The sequence below is a fragment of the Cannabis sativa genome, chromosome 9, assembly GCF_029168945.1.
Source record: "Cannabis sativa cultivar Pink pepper isolate KNU-18-1 chromosome 9, ASM2916894v1, whole genome shotgun sequence".
In the NCBI taxonomy this organism is placed as follows: Eukaryota; Viridiplantae; Streptophyta; class Magnoliopsida; order Rosales; family Cannabaceae; genus Cannabis; species Cannabis sativa.
In genome coordinates, this window is record NC_083609.1 from 6,023,060 (window position 1) to 6,044,157 (window position 21,098).

Consider the following 21,098-nt stretch of genomic DNA (forward strand, 5'->3'; position numbering starts at 1 on the left):
TGATTTTCGATTGCCATAGCCAAGGGGAAACCTGATTGGGAAATAACACTTATCTTTATTGTAATGGCCAGATTTTTGGCAATTGGTACAGTGTGGTCTTGGTCTCTTGTTTTTGGATACTGCATTTGCTGCAGGAGTAGGTTCTTGGGGAATAGAAGAACTTGAGGTAGCCATTGATGGAATCATGCGATGGCCTAATGATCTTTGTCTTTCTTGGTTGATTGCCATAGAAAAGACTTTATTCAGAGGAGGGCATGGATCAAGAAGCAAGATTTTATCACGCACGACCTGATATGAGTCATTTAGACCCTTGAGAAATTGAAGCACTTGATCATGATTTTGATGATCCAAGTGTTGTGCAGCAGCAGCACATGTGCATGGGATTCGAGGCCTTAATTGGTTGATCTCATCCCATATGGCTGTGAGTTTTGTGAAGTATGCACTAACAGAATCATCTCCTTGATTGAGATAGGTTAGTGTTTCATTCAATTCAAAAATCCGTGGACCATTTCCTTGGTTAAACTGATTGTTTAACACTATCCACATTTCATGAGCAGTATCAAAATACATGATACTACTCTTGATTTCAGGAGAAACCGAGTGTAGTATCCAAGACATTACAAGCCGATAACCCGTGGCTTCCAAGAATTAAGAAGGGGATCATTATCAGGGGGTTGAGGAAGTGTACCTTCAAGAAAGGGTGTCTTATTTCTAGCTCTGATGGAGAGCTTGAAGTCTCTTTTCCATGGTTGGAAATTCTTGGCAGAAAGAACAGGAGTAACAAGGGATAAACCCGGATGATCAGTCGTGCTGATGTAGTATGGAGATCGAACATCTTTATAGGCTGGTCTGTCGACTGGATTGGGACGATGAACAGCAGAGAAAAAAGGAAGAGTTGTTCGAGGAGGGTTGTCAGCGGAATGATTTAATGGTGGATGAGCCATGGGAGCTTCGACTTTGGAAGGATCATCAGTAGTGGTAGCTGAACTTGTGGCTCGTGTGCGCACCATGATTGTGGAGGGAGGATTTTGAATGGTGAAGCTTGAAGGGGACTGCTTGAAGCTTCAAATTATTTCAGTTGATACCATATTAGGAATAGGGCACTTTTAGAGAGAAGAGTTTTATTGAATTGAACATTGTGTTTTCACATAATGGAAAAAACATATATATAGGCAACAAAAAACAGTGAAAAATAACTAACTTTTCCTAACTAACTCTTGTGTAGGAAATAAAGCATTCTGAAAATGCCCCTACATTAACACCACAAAGTACAAAAAACCCAAGGTCACACTTGACCTTTCCCCCTCAAAACCCTACCTTTATGGCAGTATAAAAACTCCTTTTATATGCAAAAAACCCTAGCAGCCAAAATACCCATTCAGCCTCTCTTCTTCTTGTCTTTTTCTTGCTTTGAAACCCTAGCAGCCACTCCTTCTTATTTCTCAAAGAAACCTCCAGCCAATGCTTCTTCTTCTTCTTCTTCTTCTTCTTCTTCTTCTTCTTCTTCTTCTTTTCTTACTAAAACTCAGCAGCCGAGCCCAATCAATTTCTTCTCTTCTTCTTCCTTTCCAAGCTCCGATTCTAGAGCTTCCTAAACCAAACTTGCTGCTGCCCTTTTTTTCTTCCTCCTACAGCAGCTCCTTTGCACCTGCAACACACACAAAACACAACCCGAAAACCAGAGAAAAAAACTAAAGAAAAAACCATCAGAAAAATAAAGAAGAAGAACACAAAGAAATGATTTCGGAGTTCCCTCTAAAACAGAGGTACGTCTCCGTCAAGCGACCCTCAAAGTTGCTTGTGTCCTCATTATCAAAATAATATCGGTTACAAGGATTGGAGATTCCTAGCCACAAAGCTTAGTAGGTAATCTCAAATTTTCTCTCCTTTCTTCACTCTATTTTTCTGGTTTGTATTACAATAGAACTCTCTAACTCTCTCTGTTTTTCTCTCTTGTTTGTGAGGTGTTTTTCTTCATGGAAAAATGCTGCTGCCACTCTCTATGGTTGAGTCGAATGTCTCTCTTCAAATGGGCAGGTTGCTCCTTTATTTATAGTGTTTGTTGACTGTGATTTTGTTGTGTTTTTGAGCTGAGAAAACAGTTATAAAAACTGTTATTGATATTTTCTTGTCTTGCTGAAAGTTGGTTAGAGTCTTGAGATATTGTTGTTTACTTCTTTATTGTAAAGAGCTTAAAGATCTAAGCTTATGAAAACAGATCCGACTACTCCAAGAGTTATAATGATCTGTTGAGGCTTGTAAAAGGTCTTATTATATTTTTCCTTGTAACTTGTTAATGAGACAGTTAGTATGAGAATTTATCTAATATCTTGACATATAGGAAATGTTTTGACAAAAGTCTAGGTCGAACACAGCAGACTTTTGGAAATCGGTTCCCAACCATTGACTCAATAACGTAGGCTGAGCAAGTCAGAACATATATACAAACTGCCTTACTCTCCAACTCAAGAAATATTCTTGTTTTTACTTACACAATAAAGTAACCATGAGCCACAAAGACTCAACAAAAAAAAAAGTAATAAAATACCCAAACAATTCTCACAAAAACAATCCAAATAATTCATAATAATCACAAGATAACAATAAATTCACTATCAATTTGCAAGCCAATTTAATACCAATAATTACATATATATCAAGCAATTCATTATACCAAATAATATAATAACATTAAATCACACAATTATTGCCTATTACTTGTTGTTGTTTATAGGAGGAATCTCTCGAAATTAAAGGGATCAATAGATTTGTAACATGTAAGTAAGTCTATCTTTTATTATTGTGTGGATGTTGATCTTTGTAGCATTTGTTTTGTTTTGGTTTATAAAATCTCTGCTTTGATAAAAAAAAAACAAATAGGCTTTTTAAAGAAAAGAAAGCAAAAATAAGATAGCATCTATTTAAAGGAAAGTTATCTAGAGCTAACGTCACTACTACAAAATTCACTATTCACGTCGGTCAACGCGACTATTCATCGCGTTGACCGACGTGAATAGTGTTATATTAAACGTAATCGTCATTTTTAAAATGACACAAATAATAGATATTTTGCGTCATTTGATATCCTTCACTAAATAGACAACCGACGGCAAAAGAGAAAATTTTAAAAAATATATATAAGATTCGCGTCCTTTTAAAAGTCTCACAAACATTATCTCTGTCATTTTCCAACCGACGATAAAAAAAAGTTGCGACTGTGACCAACAGACACAAACTCTCTTATGGCTCACTTACCCAAAATTTCTTAGACCAAGCAAATCATTCGTTCATACTCTCTGGTAGTGTGAACCCTAGGTGCGCAATTTTAATCATCTCCGCCCCTCTCTTAAAATTTTGCTCTACTGTGCCTCCATCAGCTCTGAAGCTCTTCAACCCTCTCTCAAATTTTTGCTCCACCAGCGTAAGTCTCCTCCACTCACAGTCATGGCCACATGTATTTATTTTTATGTATGTATATAATATATGGGTTTTGCAAAACTACCACACACACAAAAGGACCTCACTCATTTTAAGTTTGAAATGGCCTGGTTTGTGGTTTCTCAATATACAGTTCACTTTCCTACCTCATTTCATCTTAGCATGTATCAAATTAGTTTTGCAATGAGTTAAATATGACTCTTGTTGTTCAAAATTAGTTCTTTTTTATTTCTTAAAATTGTAGGGTTATTAGTTACAATTGAGGTATGGACATATTGCCTGACTATCATCCATCGCTTATTCTCCGTTGCTTTGTCATCATTGGTGCTTATTGTGCGATAGTGGCTTTGGGTTTTTTTAGAGCAAATTTTTGCTTTTGGTTTTGCTATTTTATAATTTTTACATGTTTATTTTAATTTGTATATACTAATGTTAAATTTAAGTCTTTGATTTTTGGTAGGGGTGGAGATCTAGAAATTCTATTAACTTCTTAAGGATGTCTATCGAATATCTTTGGTTTTCGAATTCTCTATCTGCAATTTCTTTTTCATTATGTTCAATCCTCATTATTTTTTATGGTTGACATTTAATTTTGTTTATTTCCATTATCAGTTACATAATTGGTATAAACTTATTGCAATTTTTAAGCAAATGATTGAACATTAGAAACCAAAAAATAATTAGAGTAGGTGCATGTGTATATTTTGGTTGTTGCCTTTAGTGGTTATGTCTCATTGACCCGCTATTGTGCTTTGGTGTTTCATTTCAGTTACTTATTGGGTGTAATTTAATGCAATACACTGACGTATTCTCATTAACCATAATGAGAAGTCCATCTAGTTTTTGCTAGATGTTGCAATGATTTTTTTCCTTCTTAATCCTTGTGTTTGTCTAGCAAGGCTCTCTTCAAGTATGGAAGTGACACAATTATGCTCTTACATAGAAACTTGAGATGCTGCTAGTTTTAATACTGTGGAGGTTGATTCTCTAAAATTGAACCAGCTAGTCAAATTACAATTCAAGAATCCTTTCCTCTTTTAGAGATATTAATTACTTAGATAAGCTTCTTTCAAAGATCAATGAGAGTGTTTGAGAGTCTTTAAGTTGTGAAAGAGCTTCTAAGGGAACTGTTTTGCAAGTTTGGGAGAGTGCTTGGTACCAAGAAGCCATTGCTGATCTTCAACTGTAAACAAAGTGTCTTGTTCAAAACTGAATGTAGGCTATTATCCAAACCAGTATAATACTTGGTGCCAATTTCTTTTATTATTTATAATCTCTATTTGCTTAAGTTTATTGCTTTGTGTTCTGTTCTTGAACTTGTGTTGTTGAAAAACACAACAAATATTACATAGCTAGTAACAATATAAGCACTTTTACAGTAAGATAACCATTTTTAATTCTCAAGTGTTTATCTTTTAGTTACAACGTGTTAAGCAAATGGTTCATTCCATTATTTTAAATTGTATGTGCCAATGTTATTATCAATCCTTATTTTAGTCTTTCTTGAACTAGTTTATTTTTTTATTGGGCGAGAATATATAAGGTCATTTTTTTACTTATCTTTTATTGAATTGATTTTTATTGCTGGATACTTGTTTTTATTTTTGTTCAAGTTATTGTTATCATACTCAATTGATTAATGAGTTGATTTTCATTTTCTTGTTTCTGTGTTAGATTAGACTAGACAATATGAAATAATGAACTAAATTTTGAAATGCTAGTGTAACTTTCGTATATATGTGTAGTGTAATATTTTAATTGTTTGTGTTTGAAAGAGCATGCAAACTTGTTTATTAGTACTTTTATAGTTATATATTAAAATATTATTAATCCTTAATAATATGGAGCATATGACTACTTGTGTTGGCCCATTTTTTTAACTTGTGTTTTTCCTACTTTCCTCCATTGCATTCATATTTTGAATTTTGTTCTCAATGAAAGGCTCCCTCCATTAATAAGCTCTAATATGCTTCTCTCTATATTTTCTGCTTGTAGATTTGGATTTTCATCAAAATAAAAGTGTTTCCTTGTATGAATGTGTTGTAGGTAATATTAGAGAAGCGAAGCGATAGCTTTATTAGATAAGGTAAATTTTTTAAATTTATTTATTTTATTGCAAAGTTTAATATTTGAGTAAAATGAATTTTATTTGATTAATAAATTGAATTGTCGTAGACTCATAGTAATAATTAATATTTTTTATCTTTTGTTTTACAGTTTAGGTTAGACATTCCCTACAGTAACAAGGAGATCAATGCAGTACGAGATGAGTGAGCCGCATTTATGAAGCCTTTGATTATTAAGTGAGTATAATATTACCATTTTTTGTTATGATGCGTGGGATATAATTTTTATGATCGTTGCTATTAACACTTTTGGTATTATATAATTGGTTTATAGTTAATTTTTATGATAATCCTGTAAGTTTTTTGAAAAATCATGTAAACATGAATAACTCTTCTTTATTTAGTTTGTATTTTAATTATACTTTTAATATAATGATTAATATTTTTTTATCTTTTGTTTTAGTTCAAGTCAGACGCTCCCTATAGTAACAAGAAGATCAATGCAGTACGGGAGGAGTGGGCCAAATTTGTGAAGCCTTTGATTATAGGTTACTACTTTTGTTATAATACACGAGTAACAAGTTTTATCATGATTATTGTTATCTTTTGCATATGTAATTAGTTTATATTTAGATTACGATATACATAGCATTTAAGTTTTAGGATCGATTCTATTAACAATTTTGGTATTGAGTGATTAGTTAATAGAATCGATTACTAATTTTATGTAAGTTTTAAAAATATTATTTTAAATTTTTTTTGTATTATGTATTTACTATTATATAGAGTTATTCTAAAATTTGATAATGCAGGTGGAGAAAATTGCATGAAAAATTTGCAATTTTCCCTTACTTATATTTGTGCTTCATTTTATAAGTGACGCAATAGGTTTAAAAAAAAAATTTGTAATAGATGTGGCATTTTTGAACAGACGTAATAAGGTTTTTGTGACAGTTTTAAAATGTCATAAATAATTTAGCGTCATTTCTAAACCGACGCATAAGATAAAATAGAAAAGTAAATCTTTTGCGTCGGTTTATAAATGTCGAAAATTGTTTTTTGCGTCGTTTTGAAAATGACGTTAATAAACAACTATTTGCGACTACGGTATATACGTCGGTTTTTTAAACCGACGTAAATTCTTTAAATGACACTTAAAAACCGACGAGAATTATATTTTTTGTAGTAGTGCGTTAACAAATGATAGTTGTAACAATTTTATTAGTTTGATATGGAGATTGGAGAGAGACACACTTTTGGGACAGCAGATTATCCTCCAGATAGATGGGCCAGGTCACAAAGTAACCACATGGAAGCAATTCCAAAATGATATCTTAATTAAGAGAATTCCAAACTAATATTTACAAAACTACCATGTATTTTTAACCTTTATTCAATCTTTATATACCATTATTTTTCTTCTTGATATGTGGAAAAGCAAAATGCCCATTTTATCAATTTATAACGTCCCATACTTACCATACATTACATATATGTGCATTATTGCCAAAATATTTTATAATATCTTTCCCTCACTATTCACTCTCTCACTCCCTATAAGATCCAATAGTTGTTTTTTAGAGAGATAGAGATAGCTAAAGTAAGATGGAGACCATAGAGCATAAAACCATAGAAGTAAATGGCATAAACATGCATGTAGCCCAGAAGGGACAAGGCCCAACAATCTTATTCCTCCACGGCTTCCCGGAGCTATGGTACACGTGGCGCCACCAGATACTCACACTGGCTTCCTTGGGCTACCGAGCTGTGGCCCCGGACCTCCGCGGCTACGGGGACACCGATGCACCGCCTTCGGTGGGTAGCTACACGTGCATGGATGTGGTTGGAGATGTGATTGGGCTGTTGGATGCCATAGCTGCTGAGGAAGAGAAAGTGTTTGTGGTGGGACATGATTGGGGTGCTGTCATTGCTTGGAATCTTTGCTTGTTCAGACCAGATCGTGTTAAGGCTTTGGTGAACCTTAGTGTGGCTTTTAACCCCAGGCACCCTAAGAGAAAGCCTTATGAGACTTTGAGAGCTGTCTATGGTGATGACTACTACGTTTGTAGATTTCAGGTATATTTGTTAATATTTGTTATTACTTTCAATTTTTCTCCATTTTATACATTTTTTTTAGTTTTATGATTAATCTTGTTTAGTGTATTTTAGAATTACATATATCTAGTTCTTTGATTGTGTGACCCATAATTGTGCAAAAGAATTTTTTTTTATTAATGTACTTACATTTCATTTAATATTTTTTAAAAGTAATTTATTAATGGGGAATTGCCTGTATTTTTTTTTTCTTTTTATATTTTTATAAAAGTTGTTTTGTTTTGAGGTTATACTAATTTTTATTTGTTTTTATTTTAAAATTATGTTATTTTTATTTTTATAAATAAATAAAAAATCAATTATAAAAATATAATAAAAAAGTATAAAATTATAATTTATTAATCCAGTTCAAATATTTAAGAAAATGAAAGTCATATTATTAAATTCAAGGCAAACAAGACTTAAGTAAATTAATTTTTTAAAAAATAATTAATAAAATGGTTGGTTAGATTAGCATATATACCCTTTGATGATTTTTTTTTTTTTTATATATACATAACTTTTACTGTTTGACATGAAATGATGTGACATGGGCAATAATATTTGAAGATAAAAAGGGGGACTCTTTTTGGAAATACTGTTTAATTATTATTATACAATAATGCAGGAAATTGGAGAAATAGAAGGTGAATTTGCCCAAATAGGAACCCAACAAGTTATAAAGGAATTCTACACATATAGAAATCCTGGCCCACTTATGCTCCCTAAAGGCAAAAGTTTTCCACACTCAAAAGATGCCAAAACTCCAACTGAGTTGCCTTCTTGGTTAACCCAACAAGACCTTGATTACTACACAACCAAATTTCACAACAAAGGCTTCACTGGTGGAATCAACTATTACCGGAACATTAACAGGTCTTAATTCTTATATATTTTTTTACTATAGTTTTATATGCATAAGATTCCCAATATATATTAACATGTAAATGTGTGTGTGTATTTGAATAATTAATGTAGAAATTGGGAAGTGACAGCACCATGGACTGGGGCTAAAATAAAAGTGCCAGTAAGGTTCATAGTAGGGGATGTGGACCTTTTATACAATTCATTGGGAGTTAAGGATTACATACACAAAGGTGGATTCAGAAAAGATGTTCCTCTTCTTGAAGAGGTCATAGTCATGGAAGGTGTTGGACACTTCATCAATGAAGAAAAACCTGATGAGATTAGCAACCACATCTTTGATTTCTTCAACAAGTTTTAATTAATAATAAATATATATAATGATGATATGATGATGATGAAAAATCGTTATTATAATTAGTATTATTAATAATTGTGTTTTTTTTTTGGTATGTGATCTATCGATAATTTGCTTTCATTTTTGCTTTTTTTAATAATTGTAAGAACTAATATTAATTATTTGCTATTATACATGTTATAACTCATATGTTACATGTGTTATATATCAGTATCATAATGTTTAACAATAATAATTCCAATAATAAAGCATGGTCTAAAATATAGAAGTACCTTTGGAAGAATTTGAACTACAAATAAACCAATTCTATACAACATATTATATGTAGATGTGTGTGTATAATATGATCTCTCTTGCCAAAAATGAAGATATAATATCTCATTAATAATAATAATAATAATAATAATAATATAAAATAACGCATACATAGTGTGGTCACCTTTAGTAAGTAGTAGACGATCGTTGGACAATAAATATATATATATATAGGGATATGATTTTGTTCCGTGATTATACTTTCACGGAATGTATTCCGTGATATACGACAGCCGTCAGATGAGAGACTTATTTGATCTGACGGCTGAGATTGATCTAGGGGTAATTAGGGTTAAAAAATAGAAACGTACCCTGACACTCATTTAATGTACCCTGAGACGCATCTAATGTACCACAGAATACATTTCGTGAAGGTACATCACGAGATAAAATCGTGTCCCTATATATATATATATGTTTTTTTGAAAGAATAAAATTATATGTTTAAATAATCATAAATGTTATATGTATAATGTATACGCATGGGCATGGCATATAGTGGGTGGGTAGTAGTTCTGTGGAAGCAATTCCAAAAGGACTTGTGAATGTGGTTAGAAATGTATAATGAGAGTTACAGAGTGTAGGGTCTGACTACATTGATGACTTTTACACAACAAATTAAGAAGATAGATAGGGACATTAATAGGTTTTGAATTGTTCGAAAGGTATATAAAGTTGGATCTTATCTTATCCTGATATGAGTTTTGGGAAAGATAAGACCGAGTGAGGGTGTTTTTGTTTTCTTGTAATATATGATAATATTAATATTCATCTTAATTGTATATCTATGAAAAATAAATTAAAACATTTCTCACTTTATTTATTTATTTATTTTAAAAAATTAATAAATATCAATTTAAACGATTAATATATATTTTTCCAATGTAATCATAAGTATAATTTAAGAACATTAATATATAGTATAGTATATTTTTTTCTAAATAAAAGAACATTCAAGTTCAAATTCCCCAATCCAATATCAAATATATATATAGGACTGCAATTTAGATCTAAAAATACGGACCGGTCTTGTAAAATAAGAATGAATTAAGTATCATGAGAGTGGGGCTAGTTAATGGTTTTGTAAAATATAAGTTTTAATTTTTGAAAAGTAGTATGAATTTAGATAGTTTCTCTGACCGAATAAATGAGCCCAAACATTTAGTCATTTAATATTATTTTTTGTAGGGTTATGACTATAATATTAAATAAAATGTAAAAAAAAAGTTTACTAAGAGAAATATATGCATTACCTGATAGAATGTTGTCAAATATAATTTTTGAAATTCCCACTTTTTGGTTTTTCTTGTTATAAATAAATCTATGGTTTGTCATTGATTCCAGTGCACTCGACAATGAAGTCGGCTAAGACTTGACTCTTGATTGAGATTTTGGGTTGGTATTGGATGTTAAATTGGCTAAATTCCATAGCCTATCTTTAATAATCTTCATGAGGATTTTGGCTTTTGAAGAGCTTGTAAGAGAGGGTGATTGTTAGTACTTTGATGGCATGAGCTTGAAAGTATAGTATCAGTTTTTTGGAGGCAATCATCAAGCAATAGGAAAACTTCTCGATTATTGGGTATCTAGACTCCGCGCCTAGCAATTTTTCGCTTACATAATATACCAGAATTTGGAGCCTTCCTTCTTCTCGCACAAATGCAACACTAATAGCGTGATCAAACACAAGCAGGTATAAGTACAATGGCTCTCCCTTAACTGGTTTCAACAAGATGAGAGCCTTGGCTAGATGCTTTTTCAAGTTCTGGAAGGCTTCTTTGCACTCAATAGTCCACTCAAATTTCTTACTCCCACAGAGGATGTTAATGTGGTTTATAAGATATGTTTCTAAAGTTTTGGCCGATAGGTTGAAAGTTGCTCTTCCCAGTGGTATTTCTGAAACCCAAAGTGCTTTTTTACCTAAAAGACTCATTATTGATAATATCCTGGTTTCATTTGAAGTCATGCATTATTTAAAAAGGAAGTAAGTTGGTAAGGGTGGCTTTATGGCACTTAAGTTGGACATGAGTAAGGCATATGATCGGGTTGAGTGGGGTTTTCTACAAGCCATGCTGAGGAAAATGGGATTTGCTGAACACTGGATTAAGTTGATTATGAAGTGTGTGAGCTTGGTCTCCTATAGTGTTAATGTTGGGGGTCAAGAGATTGGTCCGATTGTTCCAACAAGAGGTTTAAGGCAGGGAGATCCTTTGTCACCCAATCTTTTTATGCTGTGTGCAGAAGGTTTTTCCGCATTGATAAGAGAGTATGAGAGAATGGGGACTTCGTGGTTGTAAGGTTGCAAGGGGGCCCCCGGTATTATCCCACATGGTTTTTTTGCAGATGATTGCTATGTCTTTTGTAAGGCGTCTGAGGAATGTGTTGTAAATGTTTTAGAATTATTAAACACCTTTCAGATTGCTTTGGGTCAGGAAGTAAATAAGCATAAATTATCAGTTTTCTTTAGTACCAACATAGTGAATGGGGTCATGTTGGAATTTATTTTACCAGGATCTTAGATCTACTCACAAGTATGTTTATTAACATCCTAAATATGAACTTTCTAAAACGATGAAATAAACATATATAAAGTTTAGGAAACCTTACATTGGGTGCAGCGGAATAATATGACTCCTTCCGTTCAGATATCTAGCCCTTGATTCCTTTCTGTAGCAGAGCATTATCAATATCTGAACCTGGATCTCTTTCTCTGAATCTTTGATGCTGAAACTCCTTTGCTGATGATCTTTCTTCACGATCTTCCTCACTATGATTGAGGTATCACTTGATGTGTGTGGGCACTACTCTAATCACTAAGGATTTCGAAATTCTCAAGAGGGAAGAGAAGAAGTGACAGCTAAAGATAGGGAGAGAGAAGGCTCAGGTTTTTCTCTGAAGGAAAAATAGAAAATTTTAGTGTAATTTTCCTGAAGCCTTCACTATCTATTTATAGCATTCCACTAGGGTTAGGTTTGAATTATTTGGCATTAAAATAATGAAAATATCAGTTTAAATTTCCTACAAAAGTGGCAGGCCATACACTTAGTGGATTGGGCCTTGCTTTTTGCAATTTTGCAATTTTAACACCTTTTGTATCTGATTTTCTCAAAAATGCCAATTTCCTAATTCAACCATTTAAATGCCAATTCTAACTATTTAATAACTATAAGTAATTATTAAATAATATTGTCATTTATCATATTTATTAATTGAACCATACAAAGTATCATAATTAACAAATATGCCCCTATAAACTCTTTCTTTACAATTTCGCCCTTACTTAGTGAAAAATTCACAAATAGACATAGTCTAATTTGAGAATTATAATTGATTAATCAAAACCAATTACATGAGTCTTACAAGCAATATTATCTCAACTAGTGGGGGGACCATGGGTCTATATAACCGAGCTTCCAATAAGTAGATCAAGAATTTAACACTAAAATTCACTAACTTATTAATTCTTCGTTGAATCCACACATAGAACTTAGAATTGCACTCTCAGTATATAGAATGCTCTATATGTTCCACCATATAGACACATCATTAGTTATCCATTGTTATAATCCTAATTTGATCAATGATCCTCTATATGAATGATCTACACTGTAAAGGGATTAAATTACCGTTACACCCTACAATGTATTTATTCCTTAAAGCACTTGACCCCGTATAAATGATATTTCAGCTTATGTGAAATGAGTACTCCACCATTTATGTTCGTTTGGTCAAGCTCGAAGGAGATCATCCTTTGCTTACTATTCGCCAGATAGAAGCTATAGATTCCATGTTTATGATAGCGCTCCCACTCAATTGAACTACCGTGTTCCCAAAATGTACGTATCACCCTGACCTAAAAGTAGGCTTAACTAACAAATCAAAGAACACGAATAGCCTTTCAAGATTGAGCCTAATCATAACAGGATTAAGATCATTTGATCTAGGATCAACTAGGCGATATTGACTTGAATAGATATTACGGTAAGTTTAATAAATCTAAGTCAAAGTTCAATATCGGTCCCTTCCGATGCATACTCCATGCATCCAACCTGAGCTTTACTTTAACCAATGTTCTGGAAAGAACATAGTATTTCTCCAAATACAAGTAAACTCTTGTTGTAGATTATCATATCAGTAAAACCACGTGTACGATAAATCTAGGAAACTTTATTCACATAGTCATGTTTACTTTCCAATGTGTTGACGGCACAATAAACAGGATCAAGTATGTGAAAAGGGTTTCAGATGAATTTATACATTATGTACATATAATCATGAAATAAATCATGTGAACCATGCAACATTAAATGTTATTTCTGATCTATATTAATGAGTAAATCTGATTATATTGAAATGAGTTTTATTTAGGGCATAAAACCCAACAGGTCAAACATAGTATTTGTTCTACACTGGGCATTAGTGAAGCAGGGAAAGAAAGCACTTATTTGGAGCTGCCAAATATTGTGGGTCACAATAAAACTGCTTTGCTTGGCTTTTTGAAAGATAAAATGCGAAAAATAATTCAGGGGTGGGAAGGTAGGCTGCTTTTAAAATCGAGAAAGGAGTTGTTAATAAAAACCGTAGCTCAATCACTACCAAGCTATGCGATGAATGTGTTCCTTCTTCTGGTGGAGACCTATAATGAAATGGATCAGTTGATGTGTAAGAATTCATTGAAAGAGGTGGGACAAATGGACAATTCATAAGTCAAAAGGTGGCAAGGGTTTCGAATTCTAAGAGACTTTAACTTGAACTTATTGTGCAAACAAGGATGGAGACTCTTTAGCCGTCCGGATTCCTTGGTAAGTAAGATCTTCAAAGCTCGTTATTATCGAAATGGGAGCTTCTTGGCTGCTGAATTAGGAAGCAATCCTAGCTTTGTGTGGGAAGTATCTTCGAAACACACGAGTTAGTTCGTAAGGAGGCTAGATGCAGAGTTGGGACATGCTTTATGGTGAGTGTGCTATTAGAGCTGTGGCTTCCAAATGAAGAGAATCCAAGGGTGACTTCATTTCATACATCTCTTGTTGAACAAAATGTTCAGGCGCTAATGGTTACTGGTAGTTTGGCTTGAAATGTCAACTTGGTTCGTGATTTGTTTAATGAACGAAATGCTAATCTGATTCTTAGCATCCCCTTATCTTCAACTCGTTTGCATGATGTGTGGTATTGTTGTTGGGAAAATTCAAGCCATTTTTCAGTTAAATCTGCCTACAAATATCTGCAATTGAGTAAGGATCTTGGTTCTCAAGAGGATAACTCGACGTTTTGGAATACTCTTTGGAACCTTAGTGTCCCACCAAAGGTAAAGACATGTTATAGCGTGCTGCTACAAATTGCTTACCTACAAAGACTAGACTTAGATCAAGACATGTCGTTATTGATTCTACCTGTCTTATGTGTAAAAATGGATGAAACAATTTTTCACTGCTTAGTGGATTGTTCTTTTGCGAAGGCTTGTTGGAGTCAAGTCGACACTGGGTTATGTTCAGCACCTACAACTTCCTTTGCTAACTGGTTTGCCAACTTATTGCTTCAGCTGGACGGGGAGAGAAAGAGTGTGGCTGCTAAGCATCGGAATAATTTAGTTTGGTCAGACAAAGTCCCTTCAGTCACAAGTGTTCCCTATTTGGCTCACGCATCACTTGTGGATTGGACTTGTGCTCAAGATACAACCCGAACTCCTACTGCGGCCTGTCTTACTGTTGCAGATGGGGCAGAAAATGGGAAAAACCAACAAGTAACACCTTGAAAATCAACGTTGATGCTGTCATTTTTCTGGTGTTGCAACATACAGCTTTGCTGGAGTTATTAGGGATGCTACTGGTGCAATGTTGGAGTGGTTCAGTTGCTGCCGAGCTGGGATTTTGCAACTAGAAATGGTGGAAGCTTTAGGCATGAAGGAAGCGTTGAGTTGGGTGAAAAAAAAAGATTGGAAAGAAGTTGTAATCAAAACTGATAGTCTTACAGTTGTGCAAGCATTGCGAAGTTCGACCCTTTTATTTTCTTACTTTGTGAGTATTATTTATGATTGTAAGATGTTATTATATGAATTGTTTGATGTTTTTGTCAATTTTATTAGACGGTCTGTAAATAATATTGCACATTGCTTAGTTAGAACTTCCTATGTAGTTGTTGATTGTGAATTGATGTTTCTCCTGAATTGAGTCATGTAATCGCTATGAATTTTCTTTAATAAAGATGAAAAAAAAAAAAACTTAAATAATAATAATTACAAATCTGATTCAAATCTAATATACAGCTATGCATACATAAGAAATGTATTTATATTATTCATAACAAATAATAAAATAAGAAAAAAACGACATGGTTTTGTCTCATAGGATCTGCTTATGCACTTAGAAACATTGCTTATTAGTTTGAACATAAGAGAAGAACTTATTTTCATCACACTCACTCATGGAGGGCATACAGCACAGGACAGTGAAAGCTAATGGAATAAATATCCACGTAGCGGAGAAAGGTCAAGGCCCACTCATCCTCTTCTTGCACGGCTTCCCCGAGCTATGGTACACCTGGCGACACCAGATCCTTGCTCTAGCTTCCCTTGGCTACCGAGCCATCGCCCCTGACCTCCGTGGCTACGGCGATTCAGACGCCCCCGAATCTCCCGCCAACTACACCTGCCTTCATATCGTCGGCGATCTCATCGGCCTTCTCGACGCCATAGCCGCCGATGAGGACAAGGTTTTCGTTGTAGGTCACGACTGGGGCGCCGTAATCGCCTGGTACCTTTGCCTCTTTCGCCCTGATCGAGTCAAAGCTTTGGTCAATATGAGCGCGCCCTTTAATCCCAGGAACCCTAGGAGAAAACCCCTCAGTGCCATGAGAGCTGTCTGTGGCCACGATTATTACATATGCAGATTTCAGGTCAGTATTATTATTAATTAATTAATTAATTAATGTTTATTACATTCCTAATTTTGATTAATTAAAAAAAAATAGGAGAGTGGAATCATAGAAGAAGAGTTTGCCCAAATTGGTACTGAGAAAGTGTTGAAGGAAATTCTAACGTATCGAACTCCAGGCCCATTATTTTGGCCCAAAGGAAAAGCCTTAGAATCACCACCGATTGCTTTGCCTTCTTGGTTATCAGAAGAAGATTTTAACTATTATGTCACCAAATATGACAAGACTGGTTTCACTGGAGGGCTAAACTATTATCGAAACATTGATCGGTATGAGTTTAATCTTCTTTAATTGGGTATTGGTTAAAATTTATATTGTGTTAAGTTATTGTTTTTGGTACCAGAAATTGGGAACTGGTGGCGCCATGGACAGGGACACAGATAAAAGTTCCAGTGAAGTTTATAGTAGGTGAGTTGGACCTGGTTTACAATTCCTTTAATGCAAAGGATTACATACACAATGGTGGGTTCAAGAAAGATGTGCCTTTTCTGCAAGAGCTGATAATAATGGAAGGTGTTGGTCATTTCATCAATGAGGAAAGGCCAAATGAGATTACCACACATATTTATGACTTCTTCAAGAAGTTTTGATTACACATTTTTATTTGTTTTTGTATTCTCATTGAGTAATAAACATTGATTTTATGGTTATTATGATTGTAAATAAGGTTAAATGGAAGTGATTGTGTTCTTCTTAATGAAAATTTTGACCATATGGATGGAATTTACAGACAATGTTGTTGGGTGCAAAAGCTTATTATACCCCCGCAATTTATTTGAGTGTCACAATAAAGTTGTCTTGAAACAATTTTAGCAGACAGATAAAATGCAAACAAAATAGTAGGCGTTTTATGATGTAGAAGACATGGGTGAACTCTATTGCTTCTTCCTTTTCTCGACGTTGAAGTTAACATCAAGGAGGTCTGTAATGCCGGCAGTAATCTTTTGGCCTGCTTTTACTGGACCAACACCTTCAGGTGTGCCTGAGGAATCAATGATAATTAGCTGCATTCTAAGTAAATAAATTAGGAAAATAATCTCATTTTTTACATCTTGTAAAACATTCTTATGGTTGTTCAATTGTATAATATGAGCTATCATTAGTCATTTTCACAAGTACAAAAGGGAAAAAAAAACAAAATGGGGGAGCATTACGAAGAGGGCAACATACCTGTAAGTATAACATCCCCTTCAAAAAGTGTCATGAAAGAGCTTATGTGGCTTATGAGATATGGGATCTTAAATATCATATCCTTGGTCGAGCCTTTCTGCCTTATTTCTTCGTCTACCTATGGTCAATCAGTTTTGAGTTCATCAATATAAAATCTGAGCTACCTATAAAGCAAATGAGAAAGAGAAACTACCACCCACCTTCAACCATAGTTCTAAGTTGTCCGGGTCGAGAACTGATGCCTTGGGCAGCTGCAGGATTAATTTTTAAAAATGACAATGAGAATATGAGATGAGAAAAATTTTTAGTTTCTGGGCCATTAATCACTTTGCAGTTTCCAGCTAATGCATTCATATTAGAGCTACATGGAATAACCATCTGTCTGATTCTTTAATAAGGATACCATAAGAAAATCAAAGTGCACAGAAACATGCTTAGAGGAAAAAATACCAGAATTTAAGTAAAGCATCATAGATGAAAAGCAAATTAATAAATAAACATAAAGGGCAGGCATTTCTTACAACAGAACTGATTGGCGTGAAGGTATCCTGGCCTTTAGCAATTGTCCATGGAAGACCTGCAGCCTAGGAAAGCAAACCATTTCTAATGAGGTAATGACACTAACTATGGACAACAATCCAATCATGCATGTTTCATAGTTTACATAATACTTTGCAGCAGCAATGAAGCTATTTTCTCTATACAATTAGGCAGAACGTGACTGTTGGACCAATTAATCTATCTATGTTAACTCACAGTTGTGCCAACCTAATTAACAAAAACTTCACACAAGAAAATACTGCTTCTGTACATTTCGTTGTAATTAAAGGCTGCAACAGTTAATTGAGCTAAAACTAGACTAGGCTTCCCTAATCAACAAACTTAAGCTAAAATTGATGAAAAAAGATACAAAAAGCATTACCTTTGCTGAAGCTTGAATTTCTCTGGCAGTCATATCCAGTGCAAGAGCATAGCCTAGCACAAGAATGAAGCAATTAACTACATTTTAAGTGTGCCAAACAAGTATCAGTAAATTCATTAAAAGCCAAATTCCACACTTTCAGTTTCTTTACAAGTCCAGAAAAAAATTCACATCCATTGTCAGTAAGACAACATCTGCTGAGATTCAGATAGAGAAGAGCAACAAGAGCTAATAACCAGCACAAAAAGAAAAGCTTACGCCAAACAATCGAAAAACACTAGTATGAGACTCACTTTCGAAAACTGAAGCATAATTCTTTAGTTGTTAATAGTTATCTTTAAAATTTAGCAGATATTAAATTGAAATTCAAGATATCTTGTCTTACCAGTTACAAATACATGTATAAGTTTAAGGTTACCAGAAATATACCTAGTTGAACTAGGTGTAATTTGTAACTTCAAGTTCTAAGCTTCTACTGGGGACACAAGCATTTCCAGAAATTAGATCACAATCAAAAGACAGGTCGTGGCACACATAAAAAAAAAAGTCATATTCGGAAATGGAATGCATACTGCATAGTAATTCAAAATCAAAACCCAGAGGTTGATTTTAACTCCAAATATGCAGAAATCAAAGCTATACATACTAGCCAGATCAATACAGCAATTTCAAAAATCAAAATCTGTATTTATCAGTATAAAAGAGAAACTCGTTATAGCCCAATCAGAGATCAAAGAGAATAAGCCATCAAAACCCAATTTGAGATCATTACAAACACTTGACACAAAATGAACCCTTTTTCTTTCAAATTTCAGAGGCAATGATGATAATAATATTGAATTTTATACCTCCAACGTAATCCATAGCAGTGGACTGGGGAACATCGCGAGCTCTCTTACTGATCACGACTGCGAGCTCTACCTCATGATGAAGCGACTCCAAGGGATGAGGTATTTCAATGGTGCCTCCGGCTTCCAAATATGACGAAGTCGGTTTTAGAAACAACACAGGCTCCTTCAAAATATTTGAATATAATTTAAGTTAAGAAGACAAAGAAATCTAGAAAAAAGTTTCCTTGACTTTCCCAATATCCAAACAAAATCCAAATAGCTAGAGAAAGTAGAACCTTGGGAACGGCGTTGCCTAGTTCTTTGGCATGAGCAACGTAGTTTCTCCCGACGCCGACGATCTTCGTACCCACTTGCAAAAGATTCTGAAATGCCGCCGTTGCCATTTTCGAAATTTGCACGAAAACTCGACAGGCTCCGTCCGTCTGAGTAGTATATTAAAATGGCTGTTAAATAGTTTGTGAGATTTAGTAATACTAATTTTAATAGTTAGATAAATATTACTTTTTTTTAGAATAAAATTTGGTGTTATAAATTAAGATGGTAAATTATTTACAACAACAAAATTTATAGGTGGAGAGATACAATTCAATCAAAAGCAAGTTTCATCCACCCCTAAAGCAAATTTTGTTAACTTGTGAGTAGCCTTAACTGTACGTTTGACATGAGTTACATTCACATTAAGAAGAAAGGATACAAAACTAGTGAAATCTTAGAAAAAAAAAATTGCAGATGAAAATTTACATAAAACGTTGGAGACTCATAGAGCATCCATTTCCACTTGAATAATTGGCTAATGAAGTTGAAGTCCCAATTTAAGTTATGAAACATCGCCAATGCCTCCATTTCGTGAGCCACAAAGTTACCAATGATTGGTTTTGAAAGGGCAGTTTTTACATTGCCAAAGGAGTCACGAATAGTAGTCCCCACGCCAGTTACTTTTTTTGTTGAATCAACTGCTGCATCAACATTTAACTTGAGATTTCCAAGCATTGGAGGTGACCAAGAGACAGGTTTAGCATCTGAAGAAAGTGGTTGTGCTGGTGCGCTAGTTTTGGAGTTGTACTTTGCTTGTGCAGATAAAAAATTATGCAGATAGTTTCCTGCAAAAATGGCCAGGTCCTTTGCTGGTTTAACTTTGTGTCCATGTATCACTCAGTTTCTCTCTATCCAAATCAAGGATGCAAAAGATGTGTTCCATTTCAGCACATGTGTATATTATAGACAAATGAACTAGATATTCTCCCTTGCGTGTCGTGGACGAATTGGACTAGTCAATAACTCGATTTAAGTGTCGCCAAACCGCTCTTGCATACTTGCAAATGAAAAGAGCATGGCCAATAGATTCCCATACTTGGTTGCAGATAGAGCAAGTAGCATCCGTTTTAGTCTGACCAAAGTAGTAGCAATAGGGGAGCGCATCATTGTAAGTACGCTAGATAAAATTTTTGATTTTTTGTGGTAACATGAGTGACCAAAAGAACTTCCACCACTGATCTGTTGAAGACGAGCTTGAGCTGTTATTAATATCTTCAAGAGACGTTGCATAATGATAACTCGTTTGAACCGAGTAGATACCAGATGAGTAGTGATGCCAGACAAGTGTATCATTGTACCTAAAGAAACCCACAGGTATTGTCAAGATATGATCAACATCTAACGGAGAGAACCATTGGTTGAGGAGCGCCACATCCCATTGTCTATCATCAGTGATAAGATTTGAAACTACGTCATCTGAAAGACTCAAATAGAAAACTAGTTATAAAGGGGAGTGTCTTGGAATCCAAGGGTCAACATCACATTTAACTCTACAACCTTCACCTATTTTTCACTGCAAACCTGATGAGAGTAATTCTTTACTCTAATGTATCCCTTGCCATGCTAAGGAAGGGGAGTGCCCAAGATTAGCATCAAGGAAAGAGCTATGGGGAAAATATTGACATTTCAGAAACTTGGCAAGAAGAGAGTCAGGTTGTGTAAGAAGTCTCCAAGCTTGTTTTGCGAGCAGCGCCTGATTAAAATATACAAACGAGTGAAACCCCATACTTTCGCTATCCTTTCTTTTGCACAGTAGATTCCATGAATAGTGTTCG

The 21,098-nt window shown here is 34.3% G+C and overlaps 3 protein-coding genes and 1 long non-coding RNA gene across 4 annotated transcripts; 3 read left to right on the forward strand and 1 right to left on the reverse strand.

The window, feature by feature from the left end:
- Positions 1-2,964: 2,964 nt before the first annotated feature.
- Positions 2,965-6,311, forward strand: LOC115725769 (uncharacterized). Its single transcript, XR_004013454.2, has 4 exons — positions 2,965-3,421; positions 5,485-5,524; positions 5,656-5,741; positions 5,968-6,311. It is a non-coding gene; the product is annotated as an uncharacterized LOC115725769 (long non-coding RNA).
- Positions 6,312-6,737: 426 nt separating this feature from the next.
- LOC115722233 (uncharacterized) lies at positions 6,738-9,007 on the forward strand. Its single transcript, XM_030651389.2, has 3 exons — positions 6,738-7,580; positions 8,227-8,474; positions 8,577-9,007. Exons 1-3 carry the CDS (start codon positions 7,110-7,112, stop codon positions 8,821-8,823), a joined length of 966 nt encoding a protein of 321 aa, XP_030507249.2. The 5' UTR covers positions 6,738-7,109; the 3' UTR covers positions 8,824-9,007.
- Positions 9,008-15,268: 6,261 nt separating this feature from the next.
- LOC115722235 (uncharacterized) lies at positions 15,269-16,799 on the forward strand. Its single transcript, XM_030651391.2, has 3 exons — positions 15,269-16,026; positions 16,102-16,334; positions 16,409-16,799. Exons 1-3 carry the CDS (start codon positions 15,556-15,558, stop codon positions 16,653-16,655), a joined length of 951 nt encoding a protein of 316 aa, XP_030507251.2. The 5' UTR covers positions 15,269-15,555; the 3' UTR covers positions 16,656-16,799.
- LOC115722236 (probable acylpyruvase FAHD1, mitochondrial) lies at positions 16,734-19,655 on the reverse strand. The gene is made up of 7 exons (XM_030651392.2): positions 19,284-19,655; positions 19,006-19,171; positions 18,158-18,210; positions 17,757-17,819; positions 17,436-17,486; positions 17,236-17,353; positions 16,734-17,047 (listed from the first exon to the last, which is right to left on the reverse strand). Exons 1-7 carry the CDS (start codon positions 19,389-19,391, stop codon positions 16,941-16,943), a joined length of 666 nt encoding a protein of 221 aa, XP_030507252.1. The 5' UTR covers positions 19,392-19,655; the 3' UTR covers positions 16,734-16,940.
- Positions 19,656-21,098: the final 1,443 nt, after the last annotated feature.

What these genes read in the sequence shown, in the direction of transcription:
- LOC115722233 (XM_030651389.2), top strand. Translation starts at nt 7,110, where the DNA reads ATGGAGACCATAGAGCATAAAACCATAGAAGTAAATGGCATAAACATG. An exon ending in ACTACGTTTGTAGATTTCAG is followed by an intron (nt 7,581 to 8,226) that starts GTATATTTGTTA and finishes ACAATAATGCAG; the next exon opens with GAAATTGGAGAAATAGAAGG. An exon ending in TATTACCGGAACATTAACAG is followed by an intron (nt 8,475 to 8,576) that starts GTCTTAATTCTT and finishes TAATTAATGTAG; the next exon opens with AAATTGGGAAGTGACAGCAC.
- LOC115722235 (XM_030651391.2), top strand. Translation starts at nt 15,556, where the DNA reads ATGGAGGGCATACAGCACAGGACAGTGAAAGCTAATGGAATAAATATC. An exon ending in ATTACATATGCAGATTTCAG is followed by an intron (nt 16,027 to 16,101) that starts GTCAGTATTATT and finishes AAAAAAAAATAG; the next exon opens with GAGAGTGGAATCATAGAAGA. An exon ending in TATTATCGAAACATTGATCG is followed by an intron (nt 16,335 to 16,408) that starts GTATGAGTTTAA and finishes TTTTGGTACCAG; the next exon opens with AAATTGGGAACTGGTGGCGC.
- LOC115722236 (XM_030651392.2), bottom strand. Translation starts at nt 19,391, where the DNA reads ATGGCAACGGCGGCATTTCAGAATCTTTTGCAAGTGGGTACGAAGATC. An exon ending in TAGGCAACGCCGTTCCCAAG is followed by an intron (nt 19,172 to 19,283) that starts GTTCTACTTTCT and finishes AATATTTTGAAG; the next exon opens with GAGCCTGTGTTGTTTCTAAA. An exon ending in ACTTAGAACTATGGTTGAAG is followed by an intron (nt 17,354 to 17,435) that starts GTGGGTGGTAGT and finishes GATTGACCATAG; the next exon opens with GTAGACGAAGAAATAAGGCA.